The 20,518-nt window shown below is 35.5% G+C and overlaps 3 protein-coding genes across 3 annotated transcripts; 2 read left to right on the top strand and 1 right to left on the bottom strand.

Moving 5' to 3' along the window:
• The first annotated feature begins 6,872 nt into the window (after positions 1 to 6,872).
• On the top strand, positions 6,873 to 13,031 carry LOC131024703 (squamosa promoter-binding-like protein 1). The gene is made up of 11 exons (XM_057954240.1): positions 6,873 to 8,167; positions 8,369 to 8,550; positions 9,586 to 9,746; positions 9,820 to 10,215; positions 10,609 to 10,683; positions 10,773 to 10,880; positions 11,100 to 11,217; positions 11,316 to 11,457; positions 11,544 to 11,694; positions 11,798 to 12,391; positions 12,472 to 13,031. The coding sequence occupies exons 1-11, from the start codon at positions 7,671 to 7,673 to the stop codon at positions 12,877 to 12,879; spliced, it is 2,832 nt and encodes a 943-aa protein (XP_057810223.1). The 5' UTR covers positions 6,873 to 7,670; the 3' UTR covers positions 12,880 to 13,031.
• A 366-nt stretch (positions 13,032 to 13,397) lies between these two features.
• Positions 13,398 to 15,019, top strand: LOC131024705 (MATH domain and coiled-coil domain-containing protein At2g42460). Its single transcript, XM_057954243.1, has 6 exons — positions 13,398 to 13,591; positions 13,679 to 13,808; positions 13,871 to 14,040; positions 14,105 to 14,396; positions 14,483 to 14,649; positions 14,749 to 15,019. Exons 1-6 carry the CDS (start codon positions 13,561 to 13,563, stop codon positions 14,901 to 14,903), a joined length of 945 nt encoding a protein of 314 aa, XP_057810226.1. The 5' UTR covers positions 13,398 to 13,560; the 3' UTR covers positions 14,904 to 15,019.
• On the bottom strand, positions 14,975 to 16,389 carry LOC131024709 (uncharacterized). The gene is made up of 5 exons (XM_057954249.1): positions 16,019 to 16,389; positions 15,720 to 15,788; positions 15,481 to 15,556; positions 15,348 to 15,412; positions 14,975 to 15,201 (listed from the first exon to the last, which is right to left on the bottom strand). The coding sequence occupies exons 1-5, from the start codon at positions 16,151 to 16,153 to the stop codon at positions 15,136 to 15,138; spliced, it is 411 nt and encodes a 136-aa protein (XP_057810232.1). The 5' UTR covers positions 16,154 to 16,389; the 3' UTR covers positions 14,975 to 15,135.
• Between the last annotated feature and the right edge of the window lie 4,129 nt (positions 16,390 to 20,518).

The following is a 20,518-nucleotide window of genomic DNA, read 5'->3' as shown; positions in this document are numbered from 1 at the left end:
CCAGAGGAGCGCTTCATGCACAGACAGTCAGTGGCAGGGCTGACCATTTTACTCGAGAAGCGTCAGAGCAGAGGAATCACCTGTCTGCAGAGGACATCCGATTCTCGGTGTTTGAGCAGAGGAATGAATAAAGAAAGGCTAAATTACCACGATGACCTTGACCATGCGGAGAACGTGACTTTAGGCCGAAATTACTATTTTACCCCTAGCATGTATTCTATAAATACCCATGCACCTGTATCTTGTAAAGGCACGCTCTCTCCTAATACTACAGCAGATTTCCTTTTGTTCTCAGCAATTCAACTCTTTCTCTCAACTCTCACGTTCAACACTAGGTAATATTCATAGCACAATCACAATTCACCGATTAATATGTTATCCACCCGATCACGATTCACCAGGTATACTCTTTGCGGACGCCCGATATAGTAAAAATGGTCCACTTTTGGCGGACAGAGGGAGTATTATTTATTTTTTAAATTTATTTTATTAATAATATTAAATATATTAAAATTAAAAGTAATACACAAATTAGAATTACAATTTACAAACCCTAGTTTTATGTTGAGACTTTGTATTGCATGAATGTGTTTTGTGTAATTTTTTATGAAGAAAATTAGATCTTGTTGATTTGTGACTTTTGTTAATTTAATTAAAAAATAATAGATCCATGGATCTAGACCTGCGGATCTGACGGATCTGAATCTAGATCCTAATTTTTCAGATCCGTGGATCTGGATCTGGTAAAATGAAACGGATCTGGATCTGGTATTGATGAGATCCGGTCCAGATCCGGCTTGTTGCCATCCCTAATAGAGGCCCTTATGGCCTATAGCACCACATAGTTAAGATTCATTCAATCGAGCCCCTAATGTTATAATTTGGGTGTAATCAACCCCCTCCATGTAACGTCTAACAAACACAGTCTGAATTTTTTTGTTCTTATTTTTAATCTCGAGTGGGTCCAACCTAAATATCTAAGTGGTAGAGGAAGGGCTTAAAACACTAAAAAAAACCATTCATTCCTTCATCACTCAATGTGAAGGACGGCGAAGAACTCAAAGATAATTTCACGCCGAGATTGTACAGAAGATCGAGGTAGCCATACGCAATGTCTGTAGAACCAAAATGCAAAGAAAGATTAGTAAACTGATTCCCCTCTCTGTTAAATTTTGCTAGTTTAGGAGCATGCAAATTGAATTCTTGAGCAAAGAAATTTTGATTCTTGAGCAATGTCTGAAACATATGAACCAATTCTCCTCTGTGAACCTGTTTTCTTATTTTGTGATGAGGCAGACTCGATTCACGCGCCAATTTCGACGTAGGGCACGAACAAGGAGACCATGATGTGGCCAGCGAAAGGCACCATGGTGTAGATGAATGAGGTGGAGAAGGGGAGGACGAACGCCGTGTTGGGGTCTTTGGTTGGGATTTTGGAAAGGTGGAGAGCGCGGCCGATCTCAAGGCCAGAAGTGATTCTCAGTTCCTTCAACCTCTTACCTTCAATTTCGCAACCGCAATACCTATGATTAACCTCGTAATGTATCTACATCTATCGTCTACTGCTCAAAAAGCTTGACCCACATGTGGAATTGGAACTCATTTTGACTATCAAACGACAAAAACAACTAAACCCTTAAATTAATTCAAAGGAATATTTACTTATTCTATCAATTTCGTTTGGTATGTTGCGTATTCAAGGTTTCCCCTTTCACAAAAAATGCCCAAATTAAATAGGCAGCTGAAAATCGTTATGTGGTGGGACCCACAATGTAAATTAAATAATACAAACGGTGTCAAATGGTTGTAACACGAAGGAGCTAATTGCACCAAAATCGGAACATGGAAGACTTGATTGATCAAATCTTGAGTAGAAGGGGCCAGATGCCATAATGGTGTCTCTGTTAAGGGTTAAATTACTAATTTTCTTTGGAAAAAAAATTAAAAAAAATTGACAAACAACATTTGTCGGCCATCAACATGAACAACTTGATTGCACACAATTTGGAACATGAAGGATGTGATTGATCAAATATTTGAGTATAGGGTGTCAGAGGCCATAGAAGTGTCTATATATGATAGGCTACAATGCACGGATTCGCCTAAAATCAACACCGTGCAGTATCCAATTCGCGCGGGGGGCGGGTGCGGGCGCGATTCGCGTGGGATTCGCACGGGATTCGCCACCTGGCGAATCCCCCCAAAATTTAAAAAAAAAAATGGATTCACGAATCGGGTGCGCCAACCTCGCGAATCCGGTGGTTGGCTTCGTTAGCCGTTGCGGTCGTCGGATTTCAGAGGGCGGCGGCGGTAGGGGCGGCGACCTCCTGCCGTTGTTCGGCCTTCAAACGACGGCGAGTGCGGCCTTCAAACGACGGCGGCGGTGGCGGTTAGAGAGAAGAGAGGTTAGAGAGAAGAGAGAGCAGCCTTGAGAGGGTGAGTGTGCGGTGTGGGTGTGCGACAGAGGGAAAGAGAGAGAGAGAGGTTAGAGAGAAGAGAGAGCAGCCCTTGAGAGGAGAGTGTGCGTGTGATTGTGTGGCTGAGTGTGTGTGTGTGAGTGAGTGTGTTTTAGTGTGTGTGTGTATTAGGTTAAAAGAAATTGGGCTTGGGCTTCTAATTAATTGCTTGGACCCTTAGTTTTATTTAAAAAGAAATTTGATGGGCTACGAAAATTTGGGCATTTAACAAATTTTAATTCTTTAAATGGTCATTTATAATAACAATATATATATATATATATATATATATATATATATATATATATATATAGCAGACGTATCCTTCACGAATCGCACCCTATAATTTTTAAAAATCTGTATCCCCGCACCCGAATCGTATCGCTCCCGCACCCGCCCCCTCGCACCTATGCAACATAGATGATAGGGGATAAATTGCTAATTTTCTCTAATTTGTTTTCTCCCTTTCAATTCCTTATTTCGTATCACTCATTCTCTATTTAAAAAAAAAAAAAAAAAAATCATCGTTTCTTATTCCACCTTCATTTTAAGGAGGATATTATCACACCAATTCCTCATTTTCCTTGGAGTGAAAAGGAAGAATGACAAAGAGAGTGTTTTTTTTTTTATAGAAAATAAAAGATACAAAAGGAGGGATTTAAATAGAGATTTTTTATTTGTCTCTCGTTTTTTTAATGATATATTTACCATTTAAGTGAGCGTCCCATTAGTTATAGACGTGGATTGACTATTTTCTATTAACACACGTTGAAATATAATATCCAAGCTCAAAATGAATAATGTCATGTTGATATTATGATTTCTTAGCAGCAGAAGAGACTCAACTTTTTCTTGGGACGACAGATTTATGTTAAAGCCGAAGCCCTAGTTGAAATTTGGTGTTTTGCAAAATAACGAAATATAAATTGGGGTGGACGAGAGAAACATAACATAAAACTTATAGGAGCTGAGTTAACCATCAAATTTATGGATTTGATACATATAATAAATAGGGTTAATTGTCGAAAAATTCATATATTTTCATAGATTAGGGTTTTTTCCTATGACTTTAAATTATGTGTAACAATACATGAATTGAAAATCATTTGAGATTTTTCCCCGAAGTGACGTGGATCCTACGTGTTATTTTTTTTTATCTAAGTGTCACTACATAGGATCCTACCTGTAATTTTCATTATATTTTTCAATTGGGTTAATTGCCGGAAAATTCATATACTTTCACAGATTTTGATTTTTCCCATGATTTTTAAATTATGCTTGACAATATTTTGATTTAGGGAGTGCTGAAATCTCATGTTTGCAAAGTTGTTTTAGTTCTTGATTCATTCATGAATTCGAGCTTGAGCTCCAAGAATTATCCATAGATGTCTGGAATCTAGGCCAAAATCTTTACTAACCTTGCTAATCTTCAGCTCCAGGATGAATAAATCGTGGCAGGAACATTTGAGGATAAAAAAATCGCAATGAATCTCCAAATAAAACGTAATTGCAGAGGCATGCATGTTCAATTTTAATATAGAAATGACGTTGCTTTAATTAGATAAAAACGTCATCGTTCAAGTTGCCGGATGACATAGCCACCCTTGCTTTTAGATTGCCAACTAGGACTTAATTTGGGTCGAAAAATATCGTTGGGGAAAATTACAAATGATTTTTCAATTCATGTATTGTCAAGCATAATTTAAAAGTTATAAGAAAAAAAATCAAAATTAGTGAAAATATATTAATTTTTCAACAATTAACCCTAATAAATAAGGCATCTTAAAATATATTATTGTATTATTACTATTATGAGTTTTCTTTTGACTAGTCATTTTCTTGAAGTCCTACGAGCCTATGATATGTACATTACCAATCCTATAATTAACAATTACCATCAATTCAAACCAACCACAAAACTTAAATTGGAAGACTCGTTATAAACTCCATTCCTAAGGCTAAGGGTTATAAATTTGAATTTTAAAAATATATTTCATGTCAAAATAGAAGAAAAAAGATAAAGTCAAATAGAAAACGCGCGCGTGCACACAAACTCAGTAAATTTATCTAAAGCATATATATAATGAAAACCTGCGACCGAATTGCTCAAATTGCATGTACTGTATATGCTACACAAAATCAATGTATTTTCTTATATATATAGTAATTTAATTATTTTAGTATGCATGAAGTTTAGTTGGAGTCAATAAATGAAGTACTTACAGAGTTGAAAGTGTGGCTTCAATGGTTCAGCTGCAGTATTCTGATATAGACAAATAGATTCCATCGTATATCACCAACTCAATTATTTTTCCTTTGTTTTAGTTTCTCTGCAAAAAAACTTAAAATGTAGAATCTTATCGAGCATAAGTTAGATATAACTCACTTAATTCACACATTTAAACGAATCAAATTTAGAACTAAATCTTAAAATGAAGTACTGCCTTCATCCCTCAAATTATGATTTGTTTTTGTTTTGATAAATTACATAAGTAAGTAAAAAAAAATTAAAATCGTATGACGGTCTTTATTCTGCATTTATTTCAATTTTTGTATATTCCCCAATATAAACACTTTTTTAGAGCTAAATCTAAAAAGTGTTTATAAGTGTTTCATTTTTTTTACACTCCCCCACTTTATAAGTGTTTATACATTCCTTAGTATAAACACTTAGAGCTAAATCTTAAAATGGAATACTGCCTTCATTCCTCAAAGAAACAATGTAGTCGGCTAGCCATAATCAAGACCGAAAATCAAATTTTAGCTCCTAATCTTCAAACAACAAAATCTGTTCATTGATTAGGCGGTATGCCTAATATGCCCTTTTTACCCATCGGACTCGTCGGATCCAGCCCAATCTCTCTCTCTCTCTCCTCTCTCTCTCTCTCTCTCTCTCTGCCGTCGATGAAGAGAGCCAATTCTACCTCTCTCTCACTCTAATTCCAATTTCGTAGCCATGTCGTACGCGTGATTCCCCCTCTCCCCCCTCCCCCCCGTCGACGAAGAGAGGAGACACAACACGTTATTTTCTCTCTCTCTGCCGTCGATGAAGAGAGCCAATTCTACCTCTCTCTTGCTCTGATTCCAATTTCGTAGCCATGCCGTACGCGTGATTCTCCCCCCGTCGACGAAGAGAGGTGATTCTCATCTCTTCTCTCTCTCTCCCTCCCTCTCTCGCTGCTTTCGACGAATCTCTTTCATGTGCTTCATCTTCTTCACATCACGATTTCTTCATTCTATTGCCGTTGTTTCTGTATTTTGTGATGCACGTATAGTACTTATGGCACTATTAGTGTCATAAGTGTCAAAATGACCATTTTAAACACTTCTCCGTAGGGTTTAGATTTTCCATTTAGGGTTTAGATTATCCATTTAGAATTTTTTGTTTGTTTGTTTGTTTCATGTGCTTCATCTTCTTCACATCATGATTTCTTAATTTTATTGCTGTTGTTTCTATATTTGTGTTGTACGTATGGCACTTATGGCACTAGTGCCATAAGTGCCAAGATGACCATTTTACTTAGTTTTATTTTGAATTTACATTGACACTTATGGCACTATTAATGCCATAAGTGCTAAAAAGATCATTTTACTTGATTTTATTTTGGATTTCCGTTGACACTTATGGCACTATTAGTACCATAAGTGCCAAGATTTTACTTGATTTTATTTTGGATTTTCCTTGGCACTTATGGTACCATTTTACTTGGTTTTATTTTGGATTTTCCTTGACACTTATGGTACCATTTTACTTGGTTTTATTTTGGATTTTCATTGGCACTAAATCCAAAATAAAACCAAGTAAAATCTTGGCACTTATGACACTATTAGTGCCATAAGTGACTAATCCGACCCGGCACGTGACCCGCGTGCCTAATCCTACCCGGTCAGCCTAATTAAGGGTAAAAACGTCAGAAATCGTTAAAAAAAGGCCAAATTTTATGTTTTTTCAATTAGTAGCCATAAATTGTGTTTTATGCTTCATTTTGACTACTTCAAAATTTCGCTCTTCCTCAAATTATGCGTTTATATCATATTTTTGTATATTCTGATCCCCAGTATAAAAACTTTTTATTTTTGAGCATTCCGCCCATAATTTAAATTATTTTATCTTTATCACTTATACTTATTTATTCATAATCAACCTAATAATATTCTCAAAAAAAAAAAACTAATACAGTAGTATTTTTAATTTGAGATTATTATTTTTTATTATCAATACATTGAATAACTTTTTATTAAAGCTAATGTCAAAAGATTCCCTATTTAGGGGATGGAGTATAAGAAAATGTTTTGAAAAAAAGTCGTCATGGTTACATCATATGTAAAAGTCAAAGAGTAATAGTAGTAGTTATATCTGTTACTGTAAATTCTTGGCATATATTTCAGTGAAATTCTTGAATGAGAGAGAGAGAGAGAGAGAGAGAGAGAGAGCTGCGGGTGTGGGTCTTAGATTCTGTGAAGTGGGTGTCCTCACTAATACACCACTTGTTCATCTGTACTATGTTTTCGTTTCTTTTTCTTTTTTTCTTTTCTTTCTCTTTTTCTTCTTTCCTGAGAATACTATGTTGTGAATTTTTACACGACAAGGCAATTACAAGAAAAATAATGCAGGGTGAAATAATTTTACAAGCAAAGCAACAGACGCAGTGAATTAAGTCCCATTTTTCTTTATTTTATTTCCGGCCCCCTCTAAAGCTTTTTTCAGTTAGTACAACAAACCGTGTCTAGATTTTCTCTCTCCTCTCTCTCTCTCTCCCTCAAATCGCCGGCGATCTCTCGGAGCTGACACGTCTGCAGATCAAATCCCATATCAACTAGAGTCACTTGTTATAATCTGGAGTGCAATTTACTTATCCACAAGGAGGGACACCCAACAACGTGAGTTGGTCTGTTGGAATTTTCCATCCGTTTTGGGACCAAAGGTGGAGTCTTTACGGTTTGGCTGATCTATCTTGCCTTCCAAAGTTATGCTAATTGTAGAATAGACTTGTTATTGGCATGTGGGCTGCTCTTGTTTGGGTCCAAGGATGTTTGGGTGTGCTTTTCTTGGATTTCTGGGGTTGTAGCGAGGCCGATTGATTCAGAGCTGATTAATTCTGCCGCCCCTCTTTCAGAGGGCTTCAAATTTCTACCTTTTAGTTGTGGGTGTCCCTTGATTTTTTTTTTAATAAAAAAGAAAAAGAAAGAAAGAAAGAAAGAAAGAAAGAAAGAATGGAGACCAAGTTTGGTGGAAAGTTGCATAATTTCTATGGGCCGGTGGTGTCTGAGGTGGGGAAGAAGAGCACGGAATGGGATTTGAATGATTGGAAATGGGATGGTGATCTTTTTATGGCTTCTCCCTTGAATCCTGCGCCTACAGATTGTACAAGTAGGCAGCCCTTTAACAATGATGAAATGATGATCCAGAATGAGAGGGAGAAAAGGAGAAGGGTTGTTGAGGTTGAAAATGAAGAAGCTGGTGGCTCACTTAATCTGAAGCTAGGTCACCAAGAGTATCCTCTGGATGAGTCGGAAGGGAAGAGCGGGAAGAAGACTAAAGTCTCCGGTATTCCGTCTAGCCGTGCTGTTTGTCAAGTAGAGGATTGCAAAGCAGATTTGAGCACTGCAAAAGATTATCACCGTAGGCATAAGGTCTGCGACGTGCATTCTAAGGCTACCAGTGCCTTGGTGGCAAATGTTGTGCAAAGATTTTGTCAGCAATGCAGCAGGTCCAATTTTGTTTCGAGATATTGCTATATTTTAGCTATTCTGCTGTTTTCTTCACCTGCATTAAGTTCCACATTGATCATCTTGGATCACTCACTTGAGGATTCAGCTACCTTTCTGTTGGACATATGAGCTATTTATTAGCTGGTATAAATCTGTTTGCTATGGCAGGAGTACTTAGTTGTAGAATCTTTTCAATGCAGGTTTCATGTTCTTCAAGAATTTGATGAAGGGAAGCGGAGCTGTCGAAGGCGTCTAGCTGGCCACAATAGACGGCGGAGGAAAACACATCCTGAGAATGTACTAAATGCAGCCAACCAGAATGATGAGCGGGGGAGTAATTACTTACTCATCAGTCTGCTAAGGATACTCTCCAATCTACAATGTAATTAGGCCTTTAATTTGACTGTTTTTCTTTTAGTTTTTGGGTTCCATTTCCAAAGAGATCACTCAAGGCAGTAATAGTTTGATGTCAAAATCACCCCTTTAGCTTTAGTGCTATTTTCAGTGTGTTAGCTTTTGCATTACGTCATTGAGGGCGCACAATGTTCTTGGTGGCTACACGAAGGCAGCAAAATCTGATAGCTAATGCACATCTGCTGTCTTTATGATCTTACTTCCATAATCGTACATCTTTAATTTGGAGGAGAGCTTGGGAATCTTGAAAGCATAGCTATTTTTTGCAACAATGTTGTTCTGTTAGAGTTAAATCCAACAAAAAGCTTGGCTTTGACTTCCACACATAATGACTCAGCCTTTCTTTGAAAAGCTGGGTATGGTAGTTCGTAGGAAGAATTCTTGCTTTGGGACCATGATGCATATTCATGTTGGGAGCTATTTTGAGGTGCTGGTAATGATGTGAAACTTTTCAAAAGATTTAAAGATCCAAAATGAGATCTTAGAAGGTCGATAAGTTCAGCTATTGACCCACTCCTTTTTTCTTCTTTGATAAATATCGACCCCATGTTTTTCAATAGCTTTTATTGATCCAACTCTGGGAAGTTAGTATGACCAGAAATTAGTTCCATTAGCATTACTATGAATCTGGTTCTATGGAACACTGGCCATAGATTGACTTGTAGGGCCATTTTTCACTTATGGGTTAGTCTAAAATGTAGAGCAAACTGAGACTAGGTTCATCACAGATATATCTTCCTCAAAAGCATATTTCATATAGAAACACTTATAGACTGATCTTTTCAAGGTAATCATGGTCAACTTGTGAAAGAAATATACATGACAATTGTACTCTCAAACAGTACTAGTTGATGATAGTACAGATCCTAAATAATGAGTTATATGTTCCAGAATATGTTTAAGTGAAATCTCTTTATATGTTGTTCCTCCAATTGTAACTTTCCTTGTTATCTCAGCTTGAGGTTTTGAGTAGCATCATGATTTAGTTACTTAACAATTGCAGTCAATAGCTCTGATCAAACCAAGGATCAGGATCTACTGTCTCATCTTCTGAAAAACCTTGCAAGTGTTGCCAGTACAACAAATGAGAGAAATCATACTGAGATACTACCTGTATCTCAGGACATGCAGAATGTAGGAACATCTTTGGGAGCTGCTCAAAAGGTGATAAACCTAATCCACAAACTTCTGATGCCATTATTGTGTTTTATTTCTTCTAATTACATTTTACCTCCAGGACCTTCCTACTACCACTGGCCTAGATGCATCTGTTTTGACCAAAACGAGGGCGCTAACTGATAAGACTGCAGGTGGAGTAGTACAAAATGCATCCACTTCAGTATCTCCTTTAGTGTTCAGAACGAACGCAAGCAACTCAGTTCAAGAGAAGACAGATACTATACGAAGGACACAAGTGAACAATATTGACTTGAATAATGAATATGATGGCTCTCAAGACTGCTTGGAGGAGGGTCTTCCAGATACTTGTGCCCGTAAAAATCTTGGAGATATGTCTCCTGCTGGCCCTTTATGGTTATATAAGGATTCTCAGCGGTCTAGCCCACCTCAAAATAGTGGGAATTCAGGTTCCACGTCGAGCCAATCGCCATCTACATCTAGCGGAGAGACACAGGTTCCATCTTAAACTTTCCTGCACCAGATGCTACCTTTTTAGGAAGGAGGGTGGTGGGACGGGATTAACAGAAATCAAAGTCGTGCTTTTTATAAATTGGGAATGTTTAGCTCCATTAATGTTACTGTGTGGCCATACTATTATGACAGGCTTCAGTGCCCATATCTATAGCACTCGCACACATAATCCACTGAATGTAATTCGTCATGAGATAAACCCTTGACAAAATTGGTTTCTTCTCGATATGGATTTTTTATAAAGGAAAGAAATCTCTTAATTATTTCCAATTAGATTCCTATTATATAGTATTTCTTGAGATACCAAGTAGCCAAATATGAACAATTCCTTACATGGCAGGATATTATTGCAACTAAACTTTCAATTGGTTTGCAGAGTCGCACAGATCGGATTGTCTTTAAGCTGTTTGGGAAGGATCCAAATGATTTCCCTCTTGTCCTGCGAAAACAGGTGCATTTACTGCGTCTAAGGTTAAAATGTTTTCAAATTTGCTTTTCATTTCGTCTTTGAAGGTTTTACTTGGTCCTACTTGGTTTCAGATTCTTGATTGGCTTTCAAGTAGTCCAACTGATATGGAAAGCTACATCCGACCTGGTTGCATTATACTGACAATATATTTGCGCATGGAGAAATCATCCTGGGACAGGGTAAGTTTGATTCAGCTCATTCACTAGGAAGCAACATATTCAGTTGTAGTTTGCTTATGTTGATGGTCATAAGTAGAAGTATTGGTTTCGCTTCCTCAGTCGTGAGATCATCACAGTCTTAGTTTCTTTAGATAAATCAGTATTGACACTAGACCAACATGTCATCTCTTAAGTTCTAAAAGAATGGCGTGTAATTGCTAACACTATTGTCGTTTACAGCTTTACTGTGATCTCACATCCAGTTTGAGAAGGCTTCTTGATTCATCCACTGATCCATTTTGGAGGACAGGATGGATATATGCTAGAGTACAACATCGTGTCACATTTATGTATAATGGTATATTCAGATTATTGATTCTACGTTTTATTTGCAACTATTGTTCCTAAACAATCGCTTTTTGGATGGTAATGCTGACAAATTTTTATATGCTTCAGGCCAGGTTGTGTTAGACACGCCCCTCCCTGTGAAAAACCATCAAAGTTGCAGAATATCGAGTATCAAGCCAATTGCTGTTACCGTGTCAGAGGGTGTTCAGTTTGTAGTCAAAGGATACAATTTCTCTCATTCCACAGCAAGGTATCCTAGTTTGACATTTGTCTGTTTCTTGGTATTGGATATGGTTCTCCCTTTGTTTTCTTGGTAATGAATCTAATTTGCATCAGGTTACTATGCACTCTAGAAGGGAAATTTCTAATTCAGGAAAATTGTGCTGATATGAGGGGAGGAGCAGATTCTTCGATTGAACATGATGAGATTCAGTCCTTTAGCTTTTCTTGCGCTGTACCAGATGTTATTGGAAGGGGATTCATTGAGGTGATGCCATTTTATCATTGCCCATATCCTGCTAAAGTGTATCTCATTGTTTGCCTCACTCTTTAACCACTGATTTTATATGATTATTGGATTATTGGATTAGGTCGAGGACTATGGTCTCAGCAGCAGCTTCTTTCCATTCATTGTTGCAGAGAAGGACGTCTGCTCTGAAATTTGCACTCTAGAAAGCTTAATCGAGCTTGCTGATGCAGCTAACCCAGATAGTAATGCACTAGAAATTAAGAATAAAGCTTTGGACTTCATACACGAAATGGGTTGGCTGCTCCACAGAAGCCACTTGAAAGTTAGGTTAGGTGATGTGGATCCATTCCCTTTCGAACGTCTCAGGTGGCTCATCGAGTTCTCCATCGATCATGACTGGTGCGCTGTAGTGAAAAAGCTATTAAGTGCTGTATTTGATGGTATTGTGGACTTGGGACAAGAAAAGTCCAATATACAAGCTTTGTTGGATATTGGCCTCGTTCACCGAGCTGTTAGGAGAAATTGCGTAACCATGGTGGCATTTCTATTAAGTTATCATCTGGACAAGACAGGAGAGCATAAGCTAGTCGACGAGGATGGCTACTTGTTCAGGCCTGATGCCATGGGGCCTGGTGGATTGACTCCTCTTCATATAGCAGCCAGTTTAGACAGCTGTGAGAATGTTGTGGATGCATTGACAGAGGATCCTGGATCGGTATGCTCGTTTAATCTCAGAATTACATTTGTTTAGGGGATGATAGATTAGGTTGACAATACATATGAGTGATTGTGCAGGTGGGGATTGAAGCATGGAAAAGTGCTCGTGACAGTAGTGGGTTGACACCCCATGACTATGCATGCCTCCGTGGTCATTACTCGTACATCCATCTAGTGCAGAGGAAGCTCAACAAGAAACCGGGAAAAGGGCACGTGGTGGTTGACATCCCTGGGGTACTAGACAAGAAGCAGAAGGTGGTGAAATACGCGCCTTTTGAGAGTGAGAAGCAGTGCAGGCAATGCGAGCAGAAACTCGTATATGCTAGGCGTAGAGGGTCCGTCAATATATACAGACCGGCAATGGTTTCACTGGTCGCCATAGCTGCAGTGTGCGTCTGCACAGCGTTGCTCTTCAAGAGCTCTCCAGAGGTATTTTGTTCGTTCCATCCCTTCAGGTGGGAGCTGTTGAAGTACGGATCTCAATAGAGAGAGAGAGAGTTGATGTTTGATAGATATGATGATGATGTATGATTGTTGATGCTTCTTGTCTAAATGTAAGTTGTTATAAAGGTGAATTGATGATGATTTTATTATTATAATAATAATAGCGATCGACGTATGTGTCTTTATAACTTAAATCTTTCCAACTTTTTAGGGATTAAAGTTGTGGTAATTAATAATACCTAAACCTTAAGTTATTCTCTTATATATACATTGAAGAAGTGTGATATTTAGTCAATATGTGCAGATGATTTACTCATTGGAAAATGTAGTGTTTGTTAGAAATATTTCACTTAAACTGGCTTCTTCAACATTTTTCAAATTTGTATTTGAATTATGTCTTGTCAAATTCAAAGCAAGGAAGCAAATTTATGATATTCAATTCATCATCACCTTGTAAAAGATTCTTGTCTATACATTCCGTATACATAAACATAATTGAAGAGGAGAGAGTTGAGGAATAGAAGATTGCCATGGCAAAGGGCTATACCTTGTTTCATGATTGGGACAACAAGAGAAGACCCAAATCAAGCAAAGGATAGCTTTTCTACCACCTTTTGTTTCTCATCATATCCTTAAGAACCTCATCAACCTCACCAACATCTCTCTGTCTTTCTCTCTCTCACCAACATCTCTCTCTCTCTCTCTCCACTTGATCTTCACCTGATGGGAGAATTATCATTCCCTGGACAAGAAGGTTCCTCTTAATTTCGACTTGAATATCTTATTAAGGTACACTTATCATTCTTGTTTTACTCTAACAACTACTCTTCATTTCCAATAGGGGTCACGAGATCAATTTCAGATACACCTCCAACTCACTACATATTCAAACTTCAACTATTCTCACAACTTGTTAACAAGAAGCTAGAGAGCTACACCTCCAATGAATTCCAAGCTGGCGGCTGCATATGGTACACTCTCACCTAATTATAATTTCAAATGAAACATCTATATACGTTTCCTCTGCGTGCAGGAAACTGGTTCTTCACCCTAATGGTAACAAAAACAAAGGCATTAGCGACCACATCTCCCTATACTTGGTCATTGTCGAGCCAAACTCACACGGCCCAGCTTGGGAGATTCGAGCACTTTTCCGTCTGTTTCTGCTTGATCAGAACAATGACTCCTACTTAACACTTCAAGGTAAGATATCAAAGTAGAATACCACTATCAATTACATAATAACAATCTTGTGATCTTCTATTAGACACAGCGGAAAATGGGAGACGGTTTCACAGGATGAAGCTAGCATGGGGATTTGATAAGTTCATACCTCTTGATGCCTTCAAGGATGCTGTCAATGGATATCTGGTCGACGACACATGCGTGTTTGGGGCAGAGGTCTACGTGTGCCAAGAAAAAATAGCTGGAAAAGGGGAGTGTTTATCAATGATCAAGGACGCAATAGCCTATACGCATACCTGGAGAGTCGACTTATCTTCTAGCTTAACTGAAGAATGCGTGTACTCTAAACCATTCAATGCTGGTGACCATAAATGGTATAATTTCTCATTTCTTTGCATCCATCATCAAACTTCCACATTTAATAAGGAAGATATATATGTTCTCTGTGGGACTGTTCCAGGAAGATACAACTCTATCCTAATGGAAAGGGCAGTGGTATTGGCAGCTATGTATCTCTTTATTTGACTTTAGCAGAACCAGCAAACTTGCCTCCAGCATCCAAGATATATGCAGAATTTACACTACGCATACTAGACCAACTTAATCGCAAGCACTACTTTGGAACATGTAAGATATTCTCTCTTCACCTAATACACTCTGATGCATGAGATGAACAAGACCTATGATTCTACAAGAGGCCCAAGCATTGATACTTTTTTCCTGCAGCTAATTACTGGTTCACTGCATCAAATTCAACTAGCGGATGGCCAAGATTTATCTCGCAAGGCTATTTGTATCAACCGACTGCTGGTTTGGTCGTCAAAAACATATGCCTAGTAGAAGCAGAAGTCAAAGTCCATGGGGTGGCTAATGCTTTATGAGCGTGCAAGTTATATGCAAAGCATTGTATAATGCAATTTCATATGTCATGCATATTGTTCATCTCTGGATATTGATAATGAAACAATTCAATACGATGGACCATTTAGAATAAAAATCTCTACAAAAAAGTAATACTGGCAACACTACATTGGATATTTCTTCCAAATACTAACCCATTAAAGGGAAACCAAGGTAAATGTAAGGCGAAAGTATTTTAATGAATATACTTGTTCAGATTTGCGGCTTTGTATATCCTAGACTAACAAGCTTTTGCAGCAGCTTTTTCTCAGCACTTGCCTGAACCCCAAGAAAGCAAGTTAAATACAGAACAAAAAAAATATACAAAGAAATATGGCATTGAGATAAAAAGAACTTTGCCATTGTACTTAGTAAAGACTAAAGAAATACGTAAACCAGAAAGAGAAACAATAGGGAGATCTAACCTCAAGCATGGGGTTATTTTTTGGTAAATTACAAGCAAGAACAACATTAAGCCCAGTCTTGAGAACTGAAATTAAGAAATGTGTCAGCCAAGAAGCGGATTATGCAGAAGCATATCGGTCTAACAGCAATTACCTAATCGACGTGCAATACCAGAACCCGTATTATCAGAGGACCCTCCAATTAGAGAAGTCACACCAACTGCATTGCTCTGTTCATAAAGTCAAGCAATCAGAAGTAGTAACGTGATGTGAAATTGGTCAATTGAGACGAAAAACACCAAGAAAGCACCCTATGAACAAAAATGCTGCGATCTTGCTGAGTTGGAACAATATACTCAACATCAACATAGGCAACACACTAGTATAACTTACTGGTCTTGTGGGAAGAGCGGCATAGAGATGTCCGAAGCTGGCTGAGTTGCAACCTATCCATACATAAATCTAGACAAGGAGGCGCTTGTTTGTAAGGATGAGGAAATGCAAATACATACAAACATAAGAGAGACATTTCAACAGAAAAAGGGAGTCTTCCAGCTCGTGAGAATGAATTCCCATCTAGAATAGGTATGCAAGAGTGAATTATAACCCTATAGAGAAAACCTAACAAGCATAATCAATTGCAAAAGCAAGCATCTTGAGCACGAATTAAAATTGCTGTATTAAAGAAAGACCTGTTTTTGAAGACGAATAATCTGAAAGTGGAGCAAAACGTCGCCGTCTGATTCTTCGGAAAAGAAAGTGAGTTGAACGCCATCATCATCACCATCACACTGGCAGCCACTATTCTCACTCTGAGTTCCCTCCATTTCTGTAATTGCAACCAATTAACAAACAGCAAATATTGCCGTCAGATGGAGGATGTTTTGTGTATATACAGCTTCCAATGAGAGAGAGAGACTACGAAACTGCTGGGGGTGGGGGGGTGGGGGGGCGTGAAGGCGTGTGATTGTGGAGAAGAAGAAGGAAAAAATAAAAGGTTTTTTTTTTTAAAGGGAAAAAATAAAAGGTTTTAGTGTGAAGGACTCTATTTTAACTATATTTTGTAATCAATTCACGAAAATTTCCGTTAATTTCTACAATAATTCTGAAATATTATTCTTTCAAAAAAAATCTGAAATATTTAATGGTAATAATTATAATTAAAATAATAGTAGTGTGTATATATATATATATATATATATATATATATATATATATATGACTAAATTAGAAAAACATCAAAATAGTACTTCGTCCACCAAAAAATTGACACATTGTGAACGACACAAATTTTAGTAAAATGTGAGTTAAATTATTTTTCACTTTAAATGTAAGTGGAATTGTGTTAAATAAAAATGATAATTTTTTTATGGACGGACCAAAATAGAAATTATGTCAAATTTTTCGTGAACAAATAGAGTATAAATTTTAATATATTTAATTTTATATAACATTCATAGTTGTACTATAAAAAGAATACAGTAATACATCCTCTCAAAAAAACAGAATAGAGTAATACTACATTATTAAAATAAAAAACTTTAATATGTCATAAAATTATTTTTTTTAAATAAAAATTTGCAAATGAGCTGAATAATCACAATTACTATTTTCGAAAAGTCATACTAGTTGTTTTTATATATAGATATAGATATACGTAACCCCAGTTGTTATTATATATTTACATATATTTTTCAAATACTATATATATATTATATTTTCAGCATTTTCACCTATATTTAATTTTGTTTCAACGACATATTTAACTTAATTTCATAAAAAAAATTACTTTATATATTTGAATATAAATAATAAAATTATAGGAAATGTAGTGCCCCAAAATATTTTTTAACTACAAAAAAAAAATTATCTTCTTTAATTATTTTTTTAATAATTAAATATTAAGTCCTATAAGTCGCGCCTAGATATTGCATTAACATGAGCATTTTTTTAATAAATTCTAAGCATTGTTTATCATTATTAATTTATTATTTTTATTATTTTATTATTATTATTATTATTATTATTATTATTATTATTAGTTACTACATATTTAAGCCCAAACAATTATATTTTTATTTCAGCCCAATTCTTTCTTGGAGCCCATTGCTTGAGCCCAAAGTAATTTTCTTCTCTAGAATTTTCAGCACTAATTGATTGGAAACCCTAATTCACCTTTCCTTCTTGATAATATTAAAATTTTGGAAAGATTGTTCCTTGATTAATTTTACTGCCAAAAATAAACCTCTATCTGCTAGTATAAATACCACTTCTCTTCACTATTTTTCCTCACACTCAAAACAATTACTCATAGAGCTTTTCGGCAGAGGTAAATCCTCCTCCAATTTCTTCCACAGTATTATTTCTTTTCGCACCATTCTCTTTTCACTGCTTTGTTCTTTTAGTATATGTAAGTTTATATATATATATTATGTATATGCATGTACTTTTGATATGCTAGGTATGCATAGATATATAGGTACTGCACCTTTTTTTGGGAAAACCCCCCCACCATATAGTGCCTTTCTTTTCAAATATGTTATTTTAATAAGCTTAATGCTTCTTTATATAAGTATATATATATATACGAAAATATTTATATAATAAGTGATAGTGATGATAGTAAATTTAAATATAAAAGGGATACTTGGTAGTACATTCTTATTTTTACTCATGTATTATTTACTTTATTTTAATACTTTATTGTAGGAAATTTGTTTGATTAAGGGTGATTCATTATACATTTATGTTGACATATATATATATATTACGTGTATCTATGTATAGCATCTAGAAAATTTGTGCATTTGTTTGTTTTATAAATAAACTTATGTATGTAATATATGTTGTATCCCTAAATATGTGGATGTATATATTAAATATGTATGTGACGTAAGTTTATAGCTTTTGCTTGGAAAATTAAATTAGACATGTATTATAATAAAATCTACATAGTTTTGATTCTCAGTCTCTTCGATCTATCTATACATATATATATATATATATACTTGATCTCTTAAATGTTCTAATTTTATTAATAAAATTTTAGCATATTTTATTCATTCGTCTTCATGTGCATTCATTGATTTAAATGTATCTTAATTATGAGTTCATAATTTATTTTTAGGCGAAGCGCGCAAGACTTAATCTTTAATTATTCTACACGTGTCAAAGAGAAGTAAAGGTGGGGTTATAACGTTGCATTTAACATTTATCCTTATTATACGTTTTACTCAATTTATATGTGTGAGAAGCAGGCAGAGCCTCCGGGCTATGAGACAGAAAGCTATAACCTACCGGTTATATGAGAAAGAAAGTTATAACCTACGGGTTATATGAGACAGAAAGTTATAGCCTACGGGCTATATGAGACAGAAAGTTATAGCCTACGGGCTATATGAGACAGAAAGTTATAGCCTACGGGTTATATGAGAAAGAAAGTTATAGCCTACGGGCTATATGAGACAGAAAGTTATAGCCTACGGGTTATATGAGAAAGAAAGTTATAGCCTACGGGCTATATGAGACGGAAAGTTATATAGCCTTCGGGCTAAGAGACAGAAAGATATTGCTTTCGGGCAATATGAAAGAGCAGACAGTTTTTATTGCACTTATATTTTGTTGTGATTCTTATAATATGGATAAATGCACCCCACTGAGTTTATTGTACTCACCCCAAAACAATATTATTTTCAGGACATGGCTCGGGCGATGCGAGGTAGGGCGAATGATGGTCAAGATAAAAGAAGAAATAATGTTTTATTTTCAATTGGAATAAAGACTCAGTTTATGATGTTTATTTAATTTTCTCAGTTGGATTTGGGTTTTAGTTATTTAAATATTGAAATCTTATTATTTTTAATCAAATTACTTCTTTTTATTTAATAAGAAAATTGGGGCGTCACAGGAAAGAGAAAAACAAGAAAAGAAGAGATAAAAGAAGCATACAATTTATCCTATAATTTTATGTTAATTGCAAAGATTGTCACCACGTCAATAATCCTTTAATTTTATTTTAGTTATAAAATTTCCATCCATCAATTTAATTTGAAATTGATTTCAAATTGAATGTTGACTTTTTAATATAGTATAAATAATTTTGATACTTATATATTTTTTAAAAAAAATTAGGGATACTTGTAAATATTCTAACAACCAAAAATTTGATATAGCATAAAAAATAATTTCGCTGTGGGACAAAACGCTGCAAAAGACGTGATTGTGTACGAATAATTTGAGACGGCTACAAAATCAATTAAAAGGTAACAAATAATTAAGGTAGATATGTAGTGTGAGACATTAATAATGGATGCATCTTTCATCTTATTGAAAGGTTATTCGGTAATTGTTGTGTTGTTAGATAATCTTTAGGGCATAAAGGCAAAAGTGATATCACTTTTATGAGTGTAATTAATAAGTAAGATTAAAGGACAAATCTTTCTTTTCGACAAATCTACAAATATCTCTCGTAGTGGATTCTCATGGCCTAATGGTCTATTTATTTGAATAACAAGATTTTTCCTTCGTCATACCTCACTCAAAATCTATGTGATCTTCTATGCATCACAGCACAGGACTAATATATATGTATATATATTATGAAGCATTTAAGGTTAGTCTAGTTGCATATGTTCGAGATGATATAATACATTAATTCGATTGCAAGATCATGACAAATATTATAGAATTGAATTGCTAGGGTCCATGCATGTATTGCTGCCTGTGGGTCAGAAGAAGCATGTTATATTTGGTCTAGGTATTAATAAGTGCTTTTGCAGTGCACCAACTAATCTATATATATATATAAAAGTTCGTTCAACTTCACAATTTTTTTCCCGCCCAAAACTAGAGTGTAATTTATATACCAATCACTATTTAGTCTTATCTTAAATTTGATAATTAACAATTAATTAAAGCATTAAATATGATAATTAGTTTATAATGATATCATAAATATGTCAATATTGAGTAATCCATTCACATATTAATAGTCGGTTATATATATATATATATATATATATATATATATATATATATATATATATACATGTATATAATGTAATACATAACATATGTAGATTTATGATTTATGTAAATATTTTGTTTATGGTAATTAGTTCACACCTACAAATATTATAGTATAGTAATTAATGATTCCTCCAAATATATTCATTGTCCATTATATATAATGT

The sequence above is a fragment of the Salvia miltiorrhiza genome, chromosome 5, assembly GCF_028751815.1.
Source record: "Salvia miltiorrhiza cultivar Shanhuang (shh) chromosome 5, IMPLAD_Smil_shh, whole genome shotgun sequence".
NCBI classification, from domain to species: Eukaryota; Viridiplantae; Streptophyta; class Magnoliopsida; order Lamiales; family Lamiaceae; genus Salvia; species Salvia miltiorrhiza.
The sequence above is the reverse complement of the archived record's forward strand: the minus strand, read 5'-3'. Positions and strand labels throughout refer to the sequence as shown.

What these genes read in the sequence shown, in the direction of transcription:
- LOC131024705 (XM_057954243.1), top strand. Translation starts at nt 13,561, where the DNA reads ATGGGAGAATTATCATTCCCTGGACAAGAAG. An exon ending in CAAGCTGGCGGCTGCATATG is followed by an intron (nt 13,809 to 13,870) that starts GTACACTCTCAC and finishes CTCTGCGTGCAG; the next exon opens with GAAACTGGTTCTTCACCCTA. An exon ending in CAAGCACTACTTTGGAACAT is followed by an intron (nt 14,650 to 14,748) that starts GTAAGATATTCT and finishes TTTTTCCTGCAG; the next exon opens with CTAATTACTGGTTCACTGCA.
- LOC131024709 (XM_057954249.1), bottom strand. Translation starts at nt 16,153, where the DNA reads ATGGAGGGAACTCAGAGTGAGAATAGTGGCTGCCAGTGTGATGGTGAT. An exon ending in TTATTCGTCTTCAAAAACAG is followed by an intron (nt 15,789 to 16,018) that starts GTCTTTCTTTAA and finishes CTCCTTGTCTAG; the next exon opens with ATTTATGTATGGATAGGTTG. An exon ending in AAAATAACCCCATGCTTGAG is followed by an intron (nt 15,202 to 15,347) that starts GTTAGATCTCCC and finishes CTTGGGGTTCAG; the next exon opens with GCAAGTGCTGAGAAAAAGCT.
- LOC131024703 (XM_057954240.1), top strand. Translation starts at nt 7,671, where the DNA reads ATGGAGACCAAGTTTGGTGGAAAGTTGCATAATTTCTATGGGCCGGTG. An exon ending in TTTTGTCAGCAATGCAGCAG is followed by an intron (nt 8,168 to 8,368) that starts GTCCAATTTTGT and finishes TTTTCAATGCAG; the next exon opens with GTTTCATGTTCTTCAAGAAT. An exon ending in CTCTTGTCCTGCGAAAACAG is followed by an intron (nt 10,684 to 10,772) that starts GTGCATTTACTG and finishes ACTTGGTTTCAG; the next exon opens with ATTCTTGATTGGCTTTCAAG.